This window comes from Alnus glutinosa, chromosome 3, assembly GCF_958979055.1.
Source record: "Alnus glutinosa chromosome 3, dhAlnGlut1.1, whole genome shotgun sequence".
Lineage (NCBI taxonomy): Eukaryota > Viridiplantae > Streptophyta > Magnoliopsida > Fagales > Betulaceae > Alnus > Alnus glutinosa.
Window position 1 is genome coordinate 21,913,116 of NC_084888.1, and position 16,854 is coordinate 21,929,969.

The 16,854-nt window shown below is 36.8% G+C and overlaps 1 protein-coding gene and 1 non-coding gene across 4 annotated transcripts in view; one reads left to right on the plus strand and one right to left on the minus strand.

The window, feature by feature from the left end:
• The window catches only part of LOC133863539 (calcium-transporting ATPase 9, plasma membrane-type), a 93,749-nt gene extending 84,391 nt beyond the window's left edge, over nucleotides 1–9,358 (plus strand). For all 3 annotated transcript variants that reach the window (XM_062299518.1, XM_062299517.1, XM_062299519.1), the window contains 7 exons: nucleotides 550–687; nucleotides 7,454–7,554; nucleotides 8,303–8,348; nucleotides 8,468–8,602; nucleotides 8,755–8,862; nucleotides 8,948–9,039; nucleotides 9,125–9,358. In XM_062299518.1, the coding sequence (XP_062155502.1) occupies nucleotides 550–687; nucleotides 7,454–7,554; nucleotides 8,303–8,348; nucleotides 8,468–8,602; nucleotides 8,755–8,862; nucleotides 8,948–9,039; nucleotides 9,125–9,218 (714 nt within the window). In that variant the 3' untranslated portion in view covers nucleotides 9,219–9,358. The remainder of the gene's footprint in view (nucleotides 1–549; nucleotides 688–7,453; nucleotides 7,555–8,302; nucleotides 8,349–8,467; nucleotides 8,603–8,754; nucleotides 8,863–8,947; nucleotides 9,040–9,124) is intronic.
• Nucleotides 4,827–4,979, minus strand: LOC133865130 (small nucleolar RNA snoR2/U65). The gene has a single exon (XR_009899655.1). It is a non-coding gene; the product is annotated as a small nucleolar RNA snoR2/U65 (small nucleolar RNA).
• Nucleotides 9,359–16,854: the final 7,496 nt, after the last annotated feature.

Genomic DNA, 16,854 nt, shown 5'->3' on the forward strand with positions numbered 1-16,854 from the left:
CGTTCGATCAGCCTGACCTTCCACTTTCAATAACTAAGCTTGAAAGTTATTCACTATTGTTTTTCAAAATGAAATTCTCCTATCAATTCCTTTATATAAAGCATCCAGGTTAAGACGGTTTTACATTTGACCATCAACCTATTGGACCCCTTGTCTGGTCATTGGAGTGGTTGTGCGGAAAATGTAGCAGACTAAGCATCTGGATTAAGGCTTAGTTGAGTTTGATGGGTATATATTTTCCTGTTAAGGAATAACTAGCTGCCACTTTGACAGGAAGATCTGTACACCTCTCACAGGCAAGCTGTTTAATGTTATATATGACTAGAAGTTATTCCAGTACAAATATCCATGTAGTTCTATAGGACTAATAATAGGTTGTGGTAGATACAGTTTGTTTTTAATTTTTTTTTTTGTTTTTTGAATGAATAGTTTGTTAATAATTCATCATCTCCTCATTTGTGATTGAATATGGTGTAGAAACTGATATTGAGTCCCCTATAATCATATTGTAATTTGTTTCTGAGGATTTCTGTTGTTTACTCCTTGTAGGTTGTCCGCTGGGGACGTTCTGTCTATGCAAATATTCAGAAATTTATCCAATTCCAGCTTACAGTTAATGTTGCAGCTCTTGTGATTAATGTTGTGGCAGCAGTATCATCTGGTGATGTTCCCTTAAATGCAGTGCAGGTTCCTCTCTCTGTCTCTCTCTCTCTTTTGCGGCAGATGTTGAATGTTATTATATATAGTTGGGTATGAACTTGTTTCGAACCTTAACGTTGCATACGTTGGAACATTCTCAAATTTTGAATATGTAGGCAGGATGCAGATTCATGCGATAGAAAGTCCAAAATATCCACTATTATCACTACTTTAGGCCTGAGCAGTTTAATATGGTTTCTGCTTCTGATGTTTTCTACCTTGTACATTTCAAAACTAATACAAACTATGGTCATTTAGGAATTTTTGTTTTGAAAAATAAAATTATTATTGTCTGTGTTAAATAATAATTAGAATCCTTGTTGATTAAGGGTTACAAATCCTTTTTTGTAATAAATGAAATCCTTGTCCGTTAGAGAGTAGGGAGTCCATACTTGTAATATCTGAAATTATTGTCCATTAGATACTGAGAGTCTTTGTTTATAATTAATTGAACCATTATGTGTGTCATTTTTTATTTGATGGATATGCAATGGCTCTTGGCAACAATTCCCAAATTGATGATGAGACTCGGTTCGAGTCAAAGATTGAGGCAAGGCTTACAGCACAGATTGATAAGAAGTTGGAGCAAATTCAAGGATTTATTCAAGATTCGATCACCCAATTTTTGCCAAAAGTTGTCAAGAAAATCAGTTCTGGAGTTCTTACTAACCATTTTCAACAACTTGGGCGTGGTTCTCAAAACCAGCAAAAATGATGTCCTCCTGCTGATCATGATCAAGGTTTCCTTGGCATATAGGTGGAGTTTCCCTAGTAGGAAGGAGGAGATCCAGCATGTTCGATTTCACGAACAGAATTTTTTCTTTTCGTTTGTATCAAATACTAGAGGCTTCAAAAGCTGAAATAGCTATTCACCTCTATGGGGATGTAATTCAATGGCATGATTCGTTCCAATTTTGTTGTGGAGTACCAATGGGGGGAGATTGTTAACGATCTTGTATTCGCTTTGGCCCTTCCGAATACGAGAATATAGATGGTGATCATTCCAAAATTCGGCGAACAAGAACAATCCTTGAGTATTGTTAGAAGAGCTTCTAGGGTTATAAGAGTATGTTGGTGATAGGAATTTGTTACAAGGGTTACTTTCGTTTTTGTATTGAATTTTACTCTTTTTTTTTTTTTGAATGATGAGAAACCGCTCAAAGGCATGGTTACTTCGTGTACCAACCTTTGTCGGGTACCTCGGATCCGTGCAAAGAGCCATCTCCACACAGATCAAATAATACTTATGCTTCATTAGTGGGCTGGCCCCAAGGAATTGTTTGCATATAGGGGGATTTGAACCTTAAACTTGATGGAAATGCCACTAAAACCAAGGCCCTTACCACTTGAGCCAACCCTTTCGGGTTAATTGAATTTTATATTATATATATATATATTATGGGGCGAGAGAGGCTACGTTGGAAACACATTGCCTCTTCTTCCTCTAGTTTCTTCCCATACAAACCCTAGTACCCTACAACATGGTATCAGACCCTGGGGTTTGATTACATCCAACACCCTCTCACTATTTCCGTTCCTCTATGCTTCTTCCTTTTTTTTGCTACTGATCAAAGACTTTTGAACTTTAGGCTTCATGCCAGTGATTCAGGGTAGATGGCGCTGATATCCCCGTCTTCAGTTGTGTGATGTCGTTGTCATCCCCGCCGTTAGCTTCGTCATCTTCAGTAGTTTTAGTGTAAACGACAGAACCGGTATTGTGGCTGCTGTGGTATGATTTCTACCCTATAGAGAAACAATCAATCAGGGTGTATGGTTGTTTCAGTGGTGCTCGGTGACGTTAATGATGGCTGTGTTGTAGTGGCTAATGTACTTCGGCGGTAGGTTGGGTTGTCGTTGAAAAGTTGCTTCATCGTTTTCGGTTGGCTCTGTGGCGGTCGTAGTTGGTGTCTCTAGCAAGTTCAGTCCGGTCCAGCAAGGTCTGATCGTCGCTAGCAAGTTTCCGCGCGAGTTGTTGGAGATGAAGATCCTTGTTTGGTTTCTGGTGCTCGCTGTTCCTGAAGGATATCCTTATTGAGGATAAGGATAGCTTTTGTTTGGTTTAATTTTTAGTGTTCTTCAGCTGGTTTTCTGTGTTTCTCGACCGGTTTAAATTTGTTCTCAGGTTCCTCAAGTTTTCGGCCGGTTCAAGAGGTTTGCATTGTTTCTAGTCCAGTTCAAGACCGGTTTTCCTTGATTGGTGGCCGGTTCAGGCCGGTTTATCAGTATTTCAACCGGTTCCTCTCTCTTTCTACAATATTTTGGCTGATTTTCTTCGGTTGGAGCTATTTTTGGCCTATTCCAGTAATGTTTGTGGGGGTTTCTGATTATTTTGATTGGTTTTTGTGGGTAATTGTTTGTTGCATTAATGTGATGGATTATTTAGCTTATTTCTTGTTGTTGTTACATTGATTGGTGAGTTCAGTCAACATTATGACTACTAAATCAGATATTGTTCCTTCGGCTTCCCTAGTTAATGGTCTTATGACTTCTTTGAGCTGAACGGGAAGAATTATGTTTATAGGTCACGATCTGTCAAAGTATTTCTTAAAGGAAATGGTATTAAATTATTTCCACTAGCCTTTGGGAACAAGAAGATAATTAAATTATTTCTCTTATGTTGAATGTTATTGAGCCTCGCATTGGATCATCGTGTATTTATCTTATATTTGGAATCATCTCACTCATATGTACTCTGGTATCAAGAATATCTTTTGGACTTATGAGGTATGTAAACAATATTTGGGGCTTGAGCGCGGTGCATAGATCGTGGACGAATACTACAATCAAGTTGTGGCCATCTGTATGGAGAAAAACATGTATCAGCCACTCCACTCAATTTGCTCAGAAAATCCATATCTTGCGTTATTATAATGCCAAAGAATATACCTCTAGTTCTTGAAGGCTCATAGGGTTTCACATTGGGAAGTTGTTACTCGTATTACGATATTTGAAAATAGCTCTTGGTCTTGGGATATTGTATAGGTCGAATGGACACCTCTGGGTAGAAGGTTTTACTGATGCAGATTGGGTAGGTTCTCCTTTAGATAGACGATCTACTACAGGATATTGTACATTCTTTGGCGATACTCTGGTTACTTGGAAAAGTGAGAAACATATAGTAGTGGCATGATCTAGTGCCAAAGCAGAATACAGGGCAATGGCTTATACTGCCAGTGAGTTGACGTGGTTACAAAATTTTCTCCTGGAGATTGGATCCTCAACCAGGCTGCTTTACATATTGCGTCTAACCCATTTTTTCATGAAAGGACCAAGCATATTAAGGTTGATTGTCATTTTATTCGAGACAAGATACTTAGTTGGTGTATATCTACACTATTCATAAAGTTTGGAGACCAGTTAGCTAATATGCTTTCAAAATTCTTGTGTTGAAAGAGGTTAGAGTATATTTGTCCAAGCTGTGTTTAAATGATATATATGCTCCAGCTTGAGGGGGAGTATTAATAGAGCTTCTAGGGTTAAAGGAGTATCTTGGTGATAGGAATTTGTTACAGGGGTATTTTGGTCGTTGTATTTAATTTTACAATATATATATATATATATTATTGGGTGAGAGAGGCAACGTTGGAAACACAGCCTCTTCTTCCTCTAGTTTCTTCCCATGCAAACCCTACAACAAGTATCAAATTCGCTCAGTTGCTATCTAATCAAGCTTGTGATTGGATGGAACGGCAGTTTGTGGGAACACTTATTGAGGGTCTTTGTACTGACATTTGATGTGAAGTCAAAGCATATAGACTGTGTACTACGACAGCTACTATTTTCATGGATGCAAAAGGAAAGACTTGGCGAGGAGAACCCCTGAACAAGTAAGCAAACATTATTTATCCAGCAGAAAAATGTGAGAAGTTTGAGGTGAAGCTTGCAGATGATAGGGTCTTTATCTGTCAAGGAAAGTGTTCCAATATAAAATTTTTTGTGCAAGATCAAGAATTAAAAATTGTTTTTTTTTTTTTTTTTCTACTGCTGGAAAGGTTATGAAGCTTATGCTGAATGGGAAAAAGGTGAATCTTAAGGGAAGCATTGCGGTAATATTACTACAGTTAGTAATCATCTTATGAAGCAATTCTTTTTTTTAGCAAGTAAAATTGAGTAAAATAAGTATACAAAAATGTAATCGCAGAAATCAGCTCCGTGGACCAATGACGTAAGACCCAAATCCTCAGGTTTCTATCAGCATACGAAATATGGAGTCACTTTCGGTCCAATCATAGCATTGCCGGTCAACGTCATTAGAGCTATCGCCGACGTGGCATCAGACCCTGCAAATTGTTAAGGAGCATCAATGGTATTTAGTGCAGATTAGGAGTGAGGAGCCAAACTCCATATATGCAAACTCAGGAGTTCGAGTCTGTTTTGTGTAAATTTTCAGATATCTTTGTTAAGCCTAAAGGATTGCCTCCAAAACTGTCACATGAGCACTGTATTCCCTTATTGCAAGGTAGTGCGCCAACTAATGTTCAACCATACTGTTATCCCTCTATTCGAAAGACAAAAATTGGGAAAATAGTCCTGGAGATGCTAAATTCAGGTATTATCAGACCTGGCATAAGTCTTTATTTTTCTCTACTCTTGTTGTTCCAAAAGAGGATGGTTCTTGGTGGATTTTTGTTGATACAAGGCTTTTAATTGCATTACTATCAAAGATAAATATCCTATTCCAGTCATAGATGAGCTACTAGACGAGCTTGGTGGGGCACAACAATTCCCTAAACTTGACCTACACTCCGAGTACCATCATATTCATTTTTATGAAGAAGATACACAAAAAACAACATTGAGGACTCATGAGTCATTATGAATTCTTGGTAATGCCTTTTGGTTAACTAATGCACCATCCACTTTTCAGAGTTTCATGAATGATATCTTCCAACCTTGTGTAAGTTTGTAAAAAAAAAAAATTGAAGATATTCTTGTTTATAGCTTGTCCTCCGAAGATCATGTGTGTCATTTATGACATGTTCTCACCCTCCTATGAGAGCAGTTTTTATTTGTGAGGAAGTCTAGGTGTAGTTTTGCAAGGCCTAAGGTTGAGCATGTTGGCCATAATGTTTCTAGAAAATGAGTTGCAGAGCAATGGTAGAGTGGCTTATACAAAAGATGATAAAGACATTGCGAGGTTTTCTTGGATTGATTGGTTTCTACTGTGTTTATATAGGACTATGTTAGAGTCAGTGCACCTCTCATTGCCTTGTTATGGAAGGATGCTTTTCAATCAACTGCAGAGGCTGCAGGAGTTTTAAATATTTTGAAGGATGCCATGACAACCACTGCAGTACTTGCTAGGGGTGTAACTGACCAGGATTGGAAATGGGATACCCCTGATGTCCGGACCAAAGTGGATTGGAAGTCAAAAAACTCAGCCGACCTCAAGCTGAAACCGGCTGACTCCAACACTGGCAGCTTTGGTCTGCAATTGATCGGCTTAGTTGATTGGATCAAACATACCAGATCCACAACATAAATCAAACAAATCAGAGTTAGACAGATCAGATTGACAACATAAATCAACAAAATCAGACAAATCATAACAAATCAACCATTGCCTAGAAAATTATCTTCGGTGCTTCACTGGTGATTGATCAAAGGAGTGGGTGCACTGGTTCCCTTAGGCTGAATGGTGGTCTAGTATTACCACTCATTGACCAAGCTTACTACTCCCTTTGAAGCTGTGTTAGAACGTATTGGTCCTATTGCTTACTGCCTCAATCTCCCAGTAGGATCCAAAATACATCCAGTTCTTTGTGTGTCTTGCTTGAAGTTGAAGTTAGGCGAACATGTTTCAACCCAACATCATTTACCGGTTGTTTCCTCTACAGGAGAAATTCGATTTCAGCTTGAAGCTATTTCGGATTGTTAACCCATTAAGCCTAATAATCAAATAGTAACTGAACTTATTCAATGGGTTAATCTATCAGTTGAAGATGCGACTATGAAACCATATCAGACACTCAAAGAGAAATTTCTGGAGTCTATTTATGCTGATACTTGAGGATAAGGCCAAAATTGAGGGTGGGGGGACGATATAAATCCTTGTTTAGGAATTTTCGTTTCGAAAATTAATATTATCTTTATTAATTAGGAATTAGGAATCCTTATCCATTGATTAGGAGCCTTTATTTGTTATAAATGAAATCCTTGCCCATTATGGACTAGAAAGTTCATAATTGCAATATTTAGAATCCTTGTGCATTAAAGGCAAGTAGTTTTGTTTGCAATTGACTAAATCCTTGTCTATTAGGGACTAGGATCTTTGGGATGTCCATAAATTGTAGCGCCTGTGGCTAATTATTCATGCAATAGATTTAAAATTTGGATGTCTCTCTCTCTCTCTCTCTAAAGAGATGGAAGAATCGATGTTTTAAATTTATCTTGAATTTTTAGGAGATACACATACGATATACCTAGGCCCGTCCTAGAGTAAAACTAATGTTTCTTGATCTTTCTAGGTAAAAATTGAAGCATCAAATGTTGTATGTTTCGAGAAAAAAAAAAAAAAAAAACAGGTTTTGATTTGTTTATCTGTTTCTGGTAGAGTTTCGAAGAGTGCAACATTTGGCACTTAATGGGTTCATGATATTCCTGGTATAGTAGATGCTATCACACATACAATGATACTCAATTCAGGATGTAGGATTAATTATTTCCTTGCAGTTGGCCAGTTTTAAGAATATAGCATTCAACTGTCCCTTTAAGTTACCAAGTACGGATTTGTCACGTAGTCTTCTTGTTGCAGCTTCTATGGGTAAACCTTATAATGGACACTCTTGGAGCACTTGCTTTGGCTACAGAACCACCAACGGACCACCTTATGCATAGATCACCCGTCGGCAGAAGGTTTGCACTAGTGGTCTTTGCTGATTATGCTGTAGTATAGCTATGGATTCAGTACTTATGAAGTTATATGTAATGATTGTCTCATGCTATTGTACATATTATGGCTGTTGCCATTATTGTTTATAATGTTTGTTCATCTTTTTGTCACTTTATACCGTTTTTTGCTTGTGCTTGTTAAATACTAGAATGATTCCTTTCTTTCAAATATTTGTAGACAGATGGGTCGACACATAATGTTGGTTACTGTAATTTCTTCTGTTATCTGGGTTGATATTATCTTTGTTTTGAACTATATGATAAAAGAACTTAATCTGGATTCTGGGGATATCTGTACTCTGGAGTAAAGAGGAACAGGGATTTTAGTCACTTTTCTTTAGAAACTGACGTTATGGCTGAATTGACATGAAAAATGTTCGATACGACAAACTTCTGCTGTTTTGATGATGTTGACTTGTTTTTCTCAACCACTCTGAGAAATGCGCACTTTTCATCATTCTCTATTTAGCGGCTTGTTAAGTCGAGTGCTTTTTATTTTAGGAAAGGATGGGAGGGGGTGCAGAGTCATGACCTGTTGTTCATTGCACATTTATATTTCCCTTTCTTCATTCTCGTAATTCATGCTTGCCTTAGAACCATGGGGTTTAGGGCCATTTTGGTAAATTGAAATTGAAGAGCTTTGTGTATAGATTTGAATGCTTTATATGTAAATTTATGATGTGGAGTGATGATCCCGTGTCTGTTTTCTTAGGGAACCTCTTGTAACAAATATCATGTGGAGGAACATACTCGTGCAGGTACCCTGTACTAAAAGTAAAAGTTGGAGGTTTATTTTAGTGGAAGAGATCACCACAGAAAATGGGTAATATCTCTCTGTGTTGCTTTCGTAATATTATCTGTATACTTGTCATTGCAGGCTTTGTATCAAGTTATTGTCCTCCTTGTCCTCAACTTCTGGGGCAGGAATATTCTTCATCTGAATCATGACAATAGGGCACATGCAGTTGAGGTGAAGAATACTATGATATTCAATGCATTTGTCCTCTGCCAAGTAAGTAATTGATTCAACAACTTCATGATTCAGTGCGAGAGCTTCATAGATTTCATGATCACTATCTCAATATCTGTTGTAAATTGTAATATCCTAATTTGAAGTATTTTTATGATATGGAAAATATTGTTTGGTAATGTTGTCAAATACAGATATTCAACGAGTTCAATGCTCGCAAGCCAGATGAAATAAATGTTTTCACTGGAGTTACCAGAAACTACTTGTTCATGGGAATAGTTGGAATCACCTTCGTACTACAGGTGAGAGCAGCCAACCAACTTTTTAATTTTTTTTTTTTTTTTTACTTGGTACTAATAAATGCTAGTTGTAACGATTATTACGTAGATAATCATCATTGAGTTCCTGGGGAAATTTGCATCAACAGTAAAACTCAATTGGAAGCAATGGCTTATAACCATTGCTATCGGTGTTTTGAGGTATTGAAATTCTATATTCTCCTCTATTTATCATATCCCATAAATAATGTGTAGCTACTGAAATTCACTTTTCCTTTTGTGACAGCTGGCCTCTAGCCATGATTGGTAAGCTCATTCCTGTTCCCGAGACTCCGTTTGGCAACTGCTTCCAGCGATGCACAACTGCTCGCAATGCTTGACTTCCACTACAAACCATTTTTTTCGTGGTTTATTTGTCACATTAAAGCGTGAATCATTTTCATTAGATATCATCTATACATATAGATTAAATAAGATGATATTCTACTTTCCTCTTAATTTTATCCCTTCACTCCCCAAATTGGATATCTATATATATATATATATATATATATATATATATATATATATATATATATATGTGAAAATTGTAGATTCTATATTGATAATTAAATGTTTCAACAATTCTCAATATTAGTTACCCAAAATATCAAGGTATAATGATCATCCAATGTCTTATTCATTGATAAATCAAAAGAACCAACACTTCCTATTTGAGGCTACAATTTTATTTTATTTTATTTTTTTTTTTGAGTTTTTGAAATTTAGTTAATATGAGATATACTTGAATTATAACTGTCTAAACAAAATATCGCAATTCCCTAAATTAATAGTACTTAGATTATACGTAAGACCTCCAACTGCGTTACATTCGATGTTACTGTTTTTTTTTGTTTTTTGTTTTTTTTTTTTTTTTTTTAATTTTTAATTTTTTAATGAAATATTATAACTCATTATATTGAGATAATAGTGAAAATATTTTACATCCCACTAACCACATTATTTGGTAAGTTAATTCTCTACTATGTTATAATATAATTCGTATTGTAACTTATAAGTCCTCTATCTCCATATCGAAATCTTCAACAATTATTACTAGGGTACTCTTAATACTGGAGTAGAATTTAGTTTGAAAATAGTGGTTGGGATTTAAGAAAATCTACTTGGTACAATTTGTTGCTCTTGAGAAAAATAGATGTACATTATGCTATTACGTTGAAATAACTATGAATTGGTGTCGTACTTATAAAAAAAAAATTAATAATAACAATAATAATTAAAAAAAAAACTAAAAACTATGAATTTGTGTCTTATATGTTAGGCTTGTCTTGATTCTCCGTAGCTATGACGTCGAATCAAGGCTGTTACTTTGATCCAATGTCCTTAGAGGACCTCTAAGGGCACTTGCTAACCCATTAGCTTACACTTGAACAACAAACTTCCAATTTGGATCTTTCCTTATCTTTACTCAGTACACTAAGTTACTAACGCCAGGCCTAGGGACTTCTTAGAGCACTAGTAGCCGTTTCTTTTAGATTTTCTTTCAATTTAGGGAACCAAGCTAAGTTTTTCTTCTCGATTCAAACACACTTCATAATATATTCCATTATCTTGCCGTATATCATCGAAACATTATTTTTTACTTTTTTTTTATTCTTATTTTATTCATATCTTTTGTACAACCTTTTAAAATAGACCCCATCTTCTTTCCAACCATGAGGCAAAATTACAAGCCCTAACATGTTGGGAATTATGCCCTAAATTTCAATATTTTATGAATGACATTATAGTTTGTAATGAATAAAGTTATTATGCACTGATATATTTTATTGAGCATCTAGCATATGATTCTTTTACATGCTTATTATGTTACTTATATTGTGCATGTGAATGGTCCTTTTGTTACATTGAATATGGTCAATGGTGTGAATAAAGGGGTTATCATACAAGGTCTTAGCCATAAACCTTGTAGTATTAAATCCATTCTTGTTCGCAGTCGGTAAGGAAATTGTGCATTCTATTTGCGAAGATTGTTACACATCAATCATGGTGATTTATCTTGATCAAGCGAAGTTAGAAACTTTGGATTGATGTGTAGGTGTAATGCATTGAACGGATCATAGGAGTTGTTTTTCCTTAAAAATAGCGTCAAAAGGAATGACTGTAACTCCCGATACTTCTTATGATATTGATTCTAAATCTTGAGAGAATTGGGAACTCAAATGTCAAGTGGAAGTCACTATAATGCATTTAGGAGTGAGACCTTTACTACGGTCAAAATTCTCGATGTATTGGGTGATCACATGCAGTGGCGGAGCCAGGATTTTGGTTCGGGGGGGGGGGGGGGGGGGAAGATTTTTTATTTTTGATAAATGAAAAAGAATCTAAAGTTCATAAAAAATTAATTAAAAATTATTAAAAAATATAGCTAACACAATATAGAGAGCCTCCACATGGTTCTGTAAGTTCTTTCTTTTTTCAATTTTTAAACCCTTCAGTAACAAACGAGTCTCCTCCTACTTGATGTTCAGTGTCTAGTCTGAAAAGATAACAAATTAACAATATAGGCATTACACAGCATCTTCTAAAATGTTGTATTCCAATTAATCAACATATTCTATGAACCATGCTGGATTAAAATGACATGTTTTTCCATTTGTGTTTTTAGAAAATCATGATCAATTGGTTGACAAGGTCTTTTTTGTAGATATGTTCTTCGGATTTGATCTCTATCACTAGAACGATAATCAAAATTTTTTATCTTAAGCAAGGATTTGCTGGCAAATTCGCTAAATCTACCTCAGTACGAGCTCGTTCAGAATTTAAATGGAGGCTTGAAATTCAATAGAATCATTGTTGTTCTCCATAATTGCAAGCAACTACAATTATATATTTCATTCAATCAAAATATGGAACAAAATTAGATATATTTATAAATAATTAATTTTTAAAAAGTAGGTGTACCTGCGTGGACTAACCTGGATGTTCAAAAAAACAAAAAAAAAAAAAAAATACTTTATGTTCAGATTTTTTTTAAAAAAAAAAAAAAAAAATATTGTCCTTTCACAAACAAAGAGGTTCACCCTTCAATAATCAATTTGTTTTTTTAGGCTGACCCTTCACTCTCTCACCGTACGAGTCATAATAGACTCAAATGACAAATTACTTTAATAATAATATATAATAATAAAAAAGTAACATCGAGACCCTCTCACTAGTTACCTCTCACCTCTCACAAATTAAAGATAAAAAAACAAAAAAAACAAAAAAAAACAAAACAAAACAAAAGTTCACCTTTTGACGAAATGCAACTCTAGCCTCCAGCAAATAAATGAAACGTTGTGTTTTGAATCAAAACTTTTGTTTTGCAAACCCTTCCACACGCTTAAACATTGCGTTTTACAATTAAATGCATTGTTCATCTTCAACCTTGAGATATTCTGATATCTGAACGTATACTTGAGCGGCCTAATTTAATAAAACGCTATAAATCGTTGGCTAAGCTTCAATGGCTTGATTATAAATCTTAGTACTTGTGAAAAATAATTTGCCCCTTAATGAGTGGTTGAGGAGGGGGGGGTAAAAGGATATTCAAAAAAAAAAAAAAATTATAGGGTACTAAAAATAAAATTGGGAGGTGAGGGGGTGCACTTGCCTCCTCTCAACCCCCCCCCCCCCCCCACCACCCGCCCCGCGGTTCCGCCCCTGATCACATGTAACATTGCGAGAACATATTTTTTCAAGAATGAATCCAAGTCTTTTATTGAAAAGATAAGAAATTTCCTCTTGAAATAGATTTTATAAATTGAATTATTCTCAGTCCCTAGCCAAGGCATTTTGGTAAGGAATACAAACATATTGATATACATGGTGAAAAGGTTTTCTCAAATACGAGAATAATAAATAAAATCAGTTACTCAAGTATAAAGAGGTAGAGAATTAAAGTGACAGTGTCATGGACTTTACTTCTGTTATGGAAGATTTCATGTAGGAATTAAATGTCAATACTAAGAATGTCTAAGAGATTAATTGTATTAAAAAAAAAAAAAAAATAGTAGCCTACAAAACTGGGTCATAGGCCTATTAGAGCATTCCTATTATTCACCAAAATAGTTTTTTTTTTTTTTAGCTATTTTGGTAAACCAAATCACTAAAAACTACAAAAAAAAAAAAAAAAAAAAAAAAAAAAAAAAAAACCTTCTCTGATAGCCTCAGCAAAATTGTTGGGGAATTACCATTCCCCCAGAGCAATTGGGTCAGTAACCGAGCCATGGTCGGGTCAAATAGGCCACCCTGATGCGATCTGGTCGGACATCTAAAGTTAAGGTAGGAACTACTTTAATCAATTAATGCCCTACCTTCGGTTCAAGAATGTGTTGCCACTCAAAAGATTCTGCCCCAACAAGCACAAGAAAGGCCTTCGAATATTCCACTCTTCCGGTTCGGTGATTGGATGTCTCGAGGACGCCACGAAAGGATGTAAGGAAGATATGTGGGATTCTTACCCCGATCGCCTTGCCGAGACGCCTAGGATTAAAGTACACCCACTCTAACACGGCAAAGATCTGCAGGGACAGGGAGCCATACCGTCTACCAACCCCCCAGATTTGCAGACCACACCACGTGGTGTCAGACTTGACGGATATCCTTGGATCCTTGAAAATCCAGATTCCTGCCCCATCCCCATTCCGGGATGGACGTAGGGGTCCCAAGAAATTCAGGATGCACAGTCTTTTGAATAGTTCCTCCACTCACTCCGAAATGCCTATAAATACATGACTCCCCAGGTATTTGATCGATTTTGATTTCTCTACTTTTGTTCTTACCTACTCCCCTGATTTAAGCATCGGAGGGGGAACATTGGCGAACCCTCGGCGTGTTCTCGCTATTTTGCAGAGTACCCGAAGACGAGGACCACCGAAGGAACAGCCCGAGCCAACTGTTAGAAGGATGATGGCTCTCCTCAACAAAAAAGATTGCTCAAATGGAAAAAGATATGGTAGACTTAGCAAATAAGAATGATGCCTTGCAGGATCGCATGCCGGAATCTTCTTATTCAATGATAGCACCACTTGAAGATGAAGAGGCTCACAATAGCCACACTGGAGGGCGACACAGGGAAGATGGGAGTCCGACCCAAAACTAGGAGGGCTCTAATGAGAAGAATGATTGTCGAGATGTAGGCTCTCAAAAGGTCCCTTCTTGTAAAGAGGTGAAAAGGGAGGAGAAGAAGTTAAAGGACTTGATTGTGAAGCTGTAGCAGCGATGTGACCTTCTGTCCAACAAAGTCCAACAACATAATGGGAGGAGTTCCAAACTTGACCAGTTGTTGCAGAAAACAACTTCCCTGTTTACCGATGAAATGGCCGTCTTTTGTCTTCCCGAAAGGTTTAAGGTCCCAGTTATCTTGGTTTACATCGGACTAGAAGACCAAGTTGAGCATTTGGATAATTTTTGAGCTCATCTGGATCTACATGGGACGCCAGATGAAGTGGCATGCCGAGCCTTCCCTTTCACGCTGTCAGTGAGTGCTTGGGATTGGTTCAGGATGCTCCCATTGAGGTCTATCGGCAATTTTGATGACCTTGGGAAGATGTTCTTGACCCAATTCATGGCTGGGATAGTGAAGAAAAGGCCTGTAGGGTCCTTAATGTCCCTACATCAGGGCCCAGATGAGTTGCTGAAGGATTTTCTCATGCGTTTCAACCAAGAGAAGATTGCTACCAAAAACCCGACGGAGGAGTTTGTTGTACTGTGCCCTGTTTCAGGGAATCAAGAAGGATGGGCCACTAATGGCAAATTCGGCGGGGAAGCTACCGCATAATCTCCATGGATTTACGGAAAGAGCTGAAGAGTTTATAAAATTGGGAAGAGACACTCCGAGCACTCCTGGGGTCTGACCCAGCTTGGACGTGAAGTTCTGAAATTAAGAAGAAGAAAAAGAAGATTTCAAAAAAAAAAAAGAAAAAAAAAAAAAAGAAGAAGAAGAAAAGAAAAGAAAAGAAAGAAAGAAAAAAAATAAAGATTTTCGAGGAGGGCAGAGTGTTGCAGAGCACCCACCAACGAAGAGATTCCAGGATTACAACTGACTCCCCTTAATGCCCCGATCGAGGAGGTCCTTACAGCGATCAAGAAGGACCCAATGTACGAGAAGCCCAAAAAGATATCCAGAACTCTGCCGGCCAGAACAACACATCGGTACTGTGCCTTTCATGATTCAAGAGGCCATAGCACCGAGACTTGTATAGACCTGAGGGTGCTAATTGAGAAGTTTATTGAGAATGGGAAGTTAGTCTGGTTTCTTACAGACCAAAGGGGTCAGCAAGAACCGGTTCGGAATCTCCAGCATAGAGAAAGGCGAGACCGACCCCGGAGGTATTAGGAAGCTCGTATAGATGGAGAGGAAAGACCCCGAGACTGAGAGAGGGAGCCCAGCCTTTTGCTGGATGACCGAGATTGGCATGAAAGAAGTCGAAGCTAGGGGCAGCAGGCGAATCGAGAAGACCTCCCCGAGATTCATACAATAGCTGGAGGTTAAAATAAATAAATAAATAAAAAGACACATTTTGAATAATATGACCGTTAGAAAAAGAGAAATATTCAAAAATATGACCGTTAGAATAAGTCAAATATTTAGAATATGATCGTTAGGAAAAAAAAAAACATTCAAAATAAAAATGTTAGAGAAAGAATAAAGCAATCTTTGAAAATAATCTTTAAATGGAATAGCTAAAATGGGAAGGCTACTGGGGGTGATTTAAAAAAGTTGATAGCTAAAGTAGAGAAATGTGATTTTTAGCTATTTTTGGTTAGTAAAATCTGGTTAGGCTATTGAGAATGCTCTTAAGCTAGTTTTATGTTTCCCTTTGGGTCCCTCACCAAGCTAATGTAAATTGACCCAGTACAAGCGTTTATTTGGGTTAGAGAGAATTAATGCATAGAGATGTATAAGGAGTAGTTTGGGCTAGAGGATAAAACCAAAGCCTAGTACAGAGGAGTAGGCGCATGGGCTGGGATTAAAAACCTAGCCTAGGCCTTGATTTACAGTTGGGGTGCGGCTAGGGTACATTTTTCTCCTAGTCCTACATGAGTTGGAATTGCTTTTCTCTCAGTATACTAAGCCTATAAATAGATAGCTCTGTCGCTTTCACAAATCACCAATTCATTGTAGTTCTTCATTGTTTACCATGAACTTAATATTCTTGAAGTATTCTCAAGAATAAGAAAAAGTATTGTGGGGAGTGAGTTCAGAGCCCATACTCTCTCGGTTATATTTATTAATTAGTGAGAAGATTTGAAGGCCTTAAGATCCTTGAGACAAATCGCGATTTTCTGAGAAAGAGCAAGAAGAAATGTTTTTTGCCCTATATAGCCAAGGAGTGGCCGTACAACAAGTAGGTAATCATTTTCTTATTGTTTATATTAAAATAACACAGTTCTTCACACGTTCTTCATAAAGTTCGATCATGGCTTGGGAATCTTTATTTTCTCCTACTCATTTTTAGTTTATGCAATATTCCCTACAAGTAGCATCAGAGCGAGCTTATAGAAAACATAGTAAAGATAGTAGCAATGTAGAAATTCCGTTTTACTGTGTTTCTATTGCTAAAATTCGAAATTTTTCTGAGCAACTCCAGAGACTAAAAAATTGGTTCAAAACCTGGAACATGTTCTTTAACATGTTTGGATCTTAACTGGACAATTTCAAGTCGTTTGGAGGTCGTTTGCTATTTTAATTGAATTTTGCATTCAAAACAGTGTTTTAACTTTACAGCAAGAGCTGCTTGGAATCCGATTTTTTGTGATCTGTTACACAAGTCCTAAAATTGTTTAAGCACTTGTTTTTGCATGTAAAGATCGCGGTTGATGCAGTGGTAAGCTTGGATCAGTTTTTTGGATTTATTCCGAAATAGTTTTGATACAGTTACCATTTGTTAACGAATTTGGAATCCTGAATTTTAGCAGTTTGTTTAAGTTGTAAATTAAATCTTGTTTTGTGTCATAATCAAAGAGAAT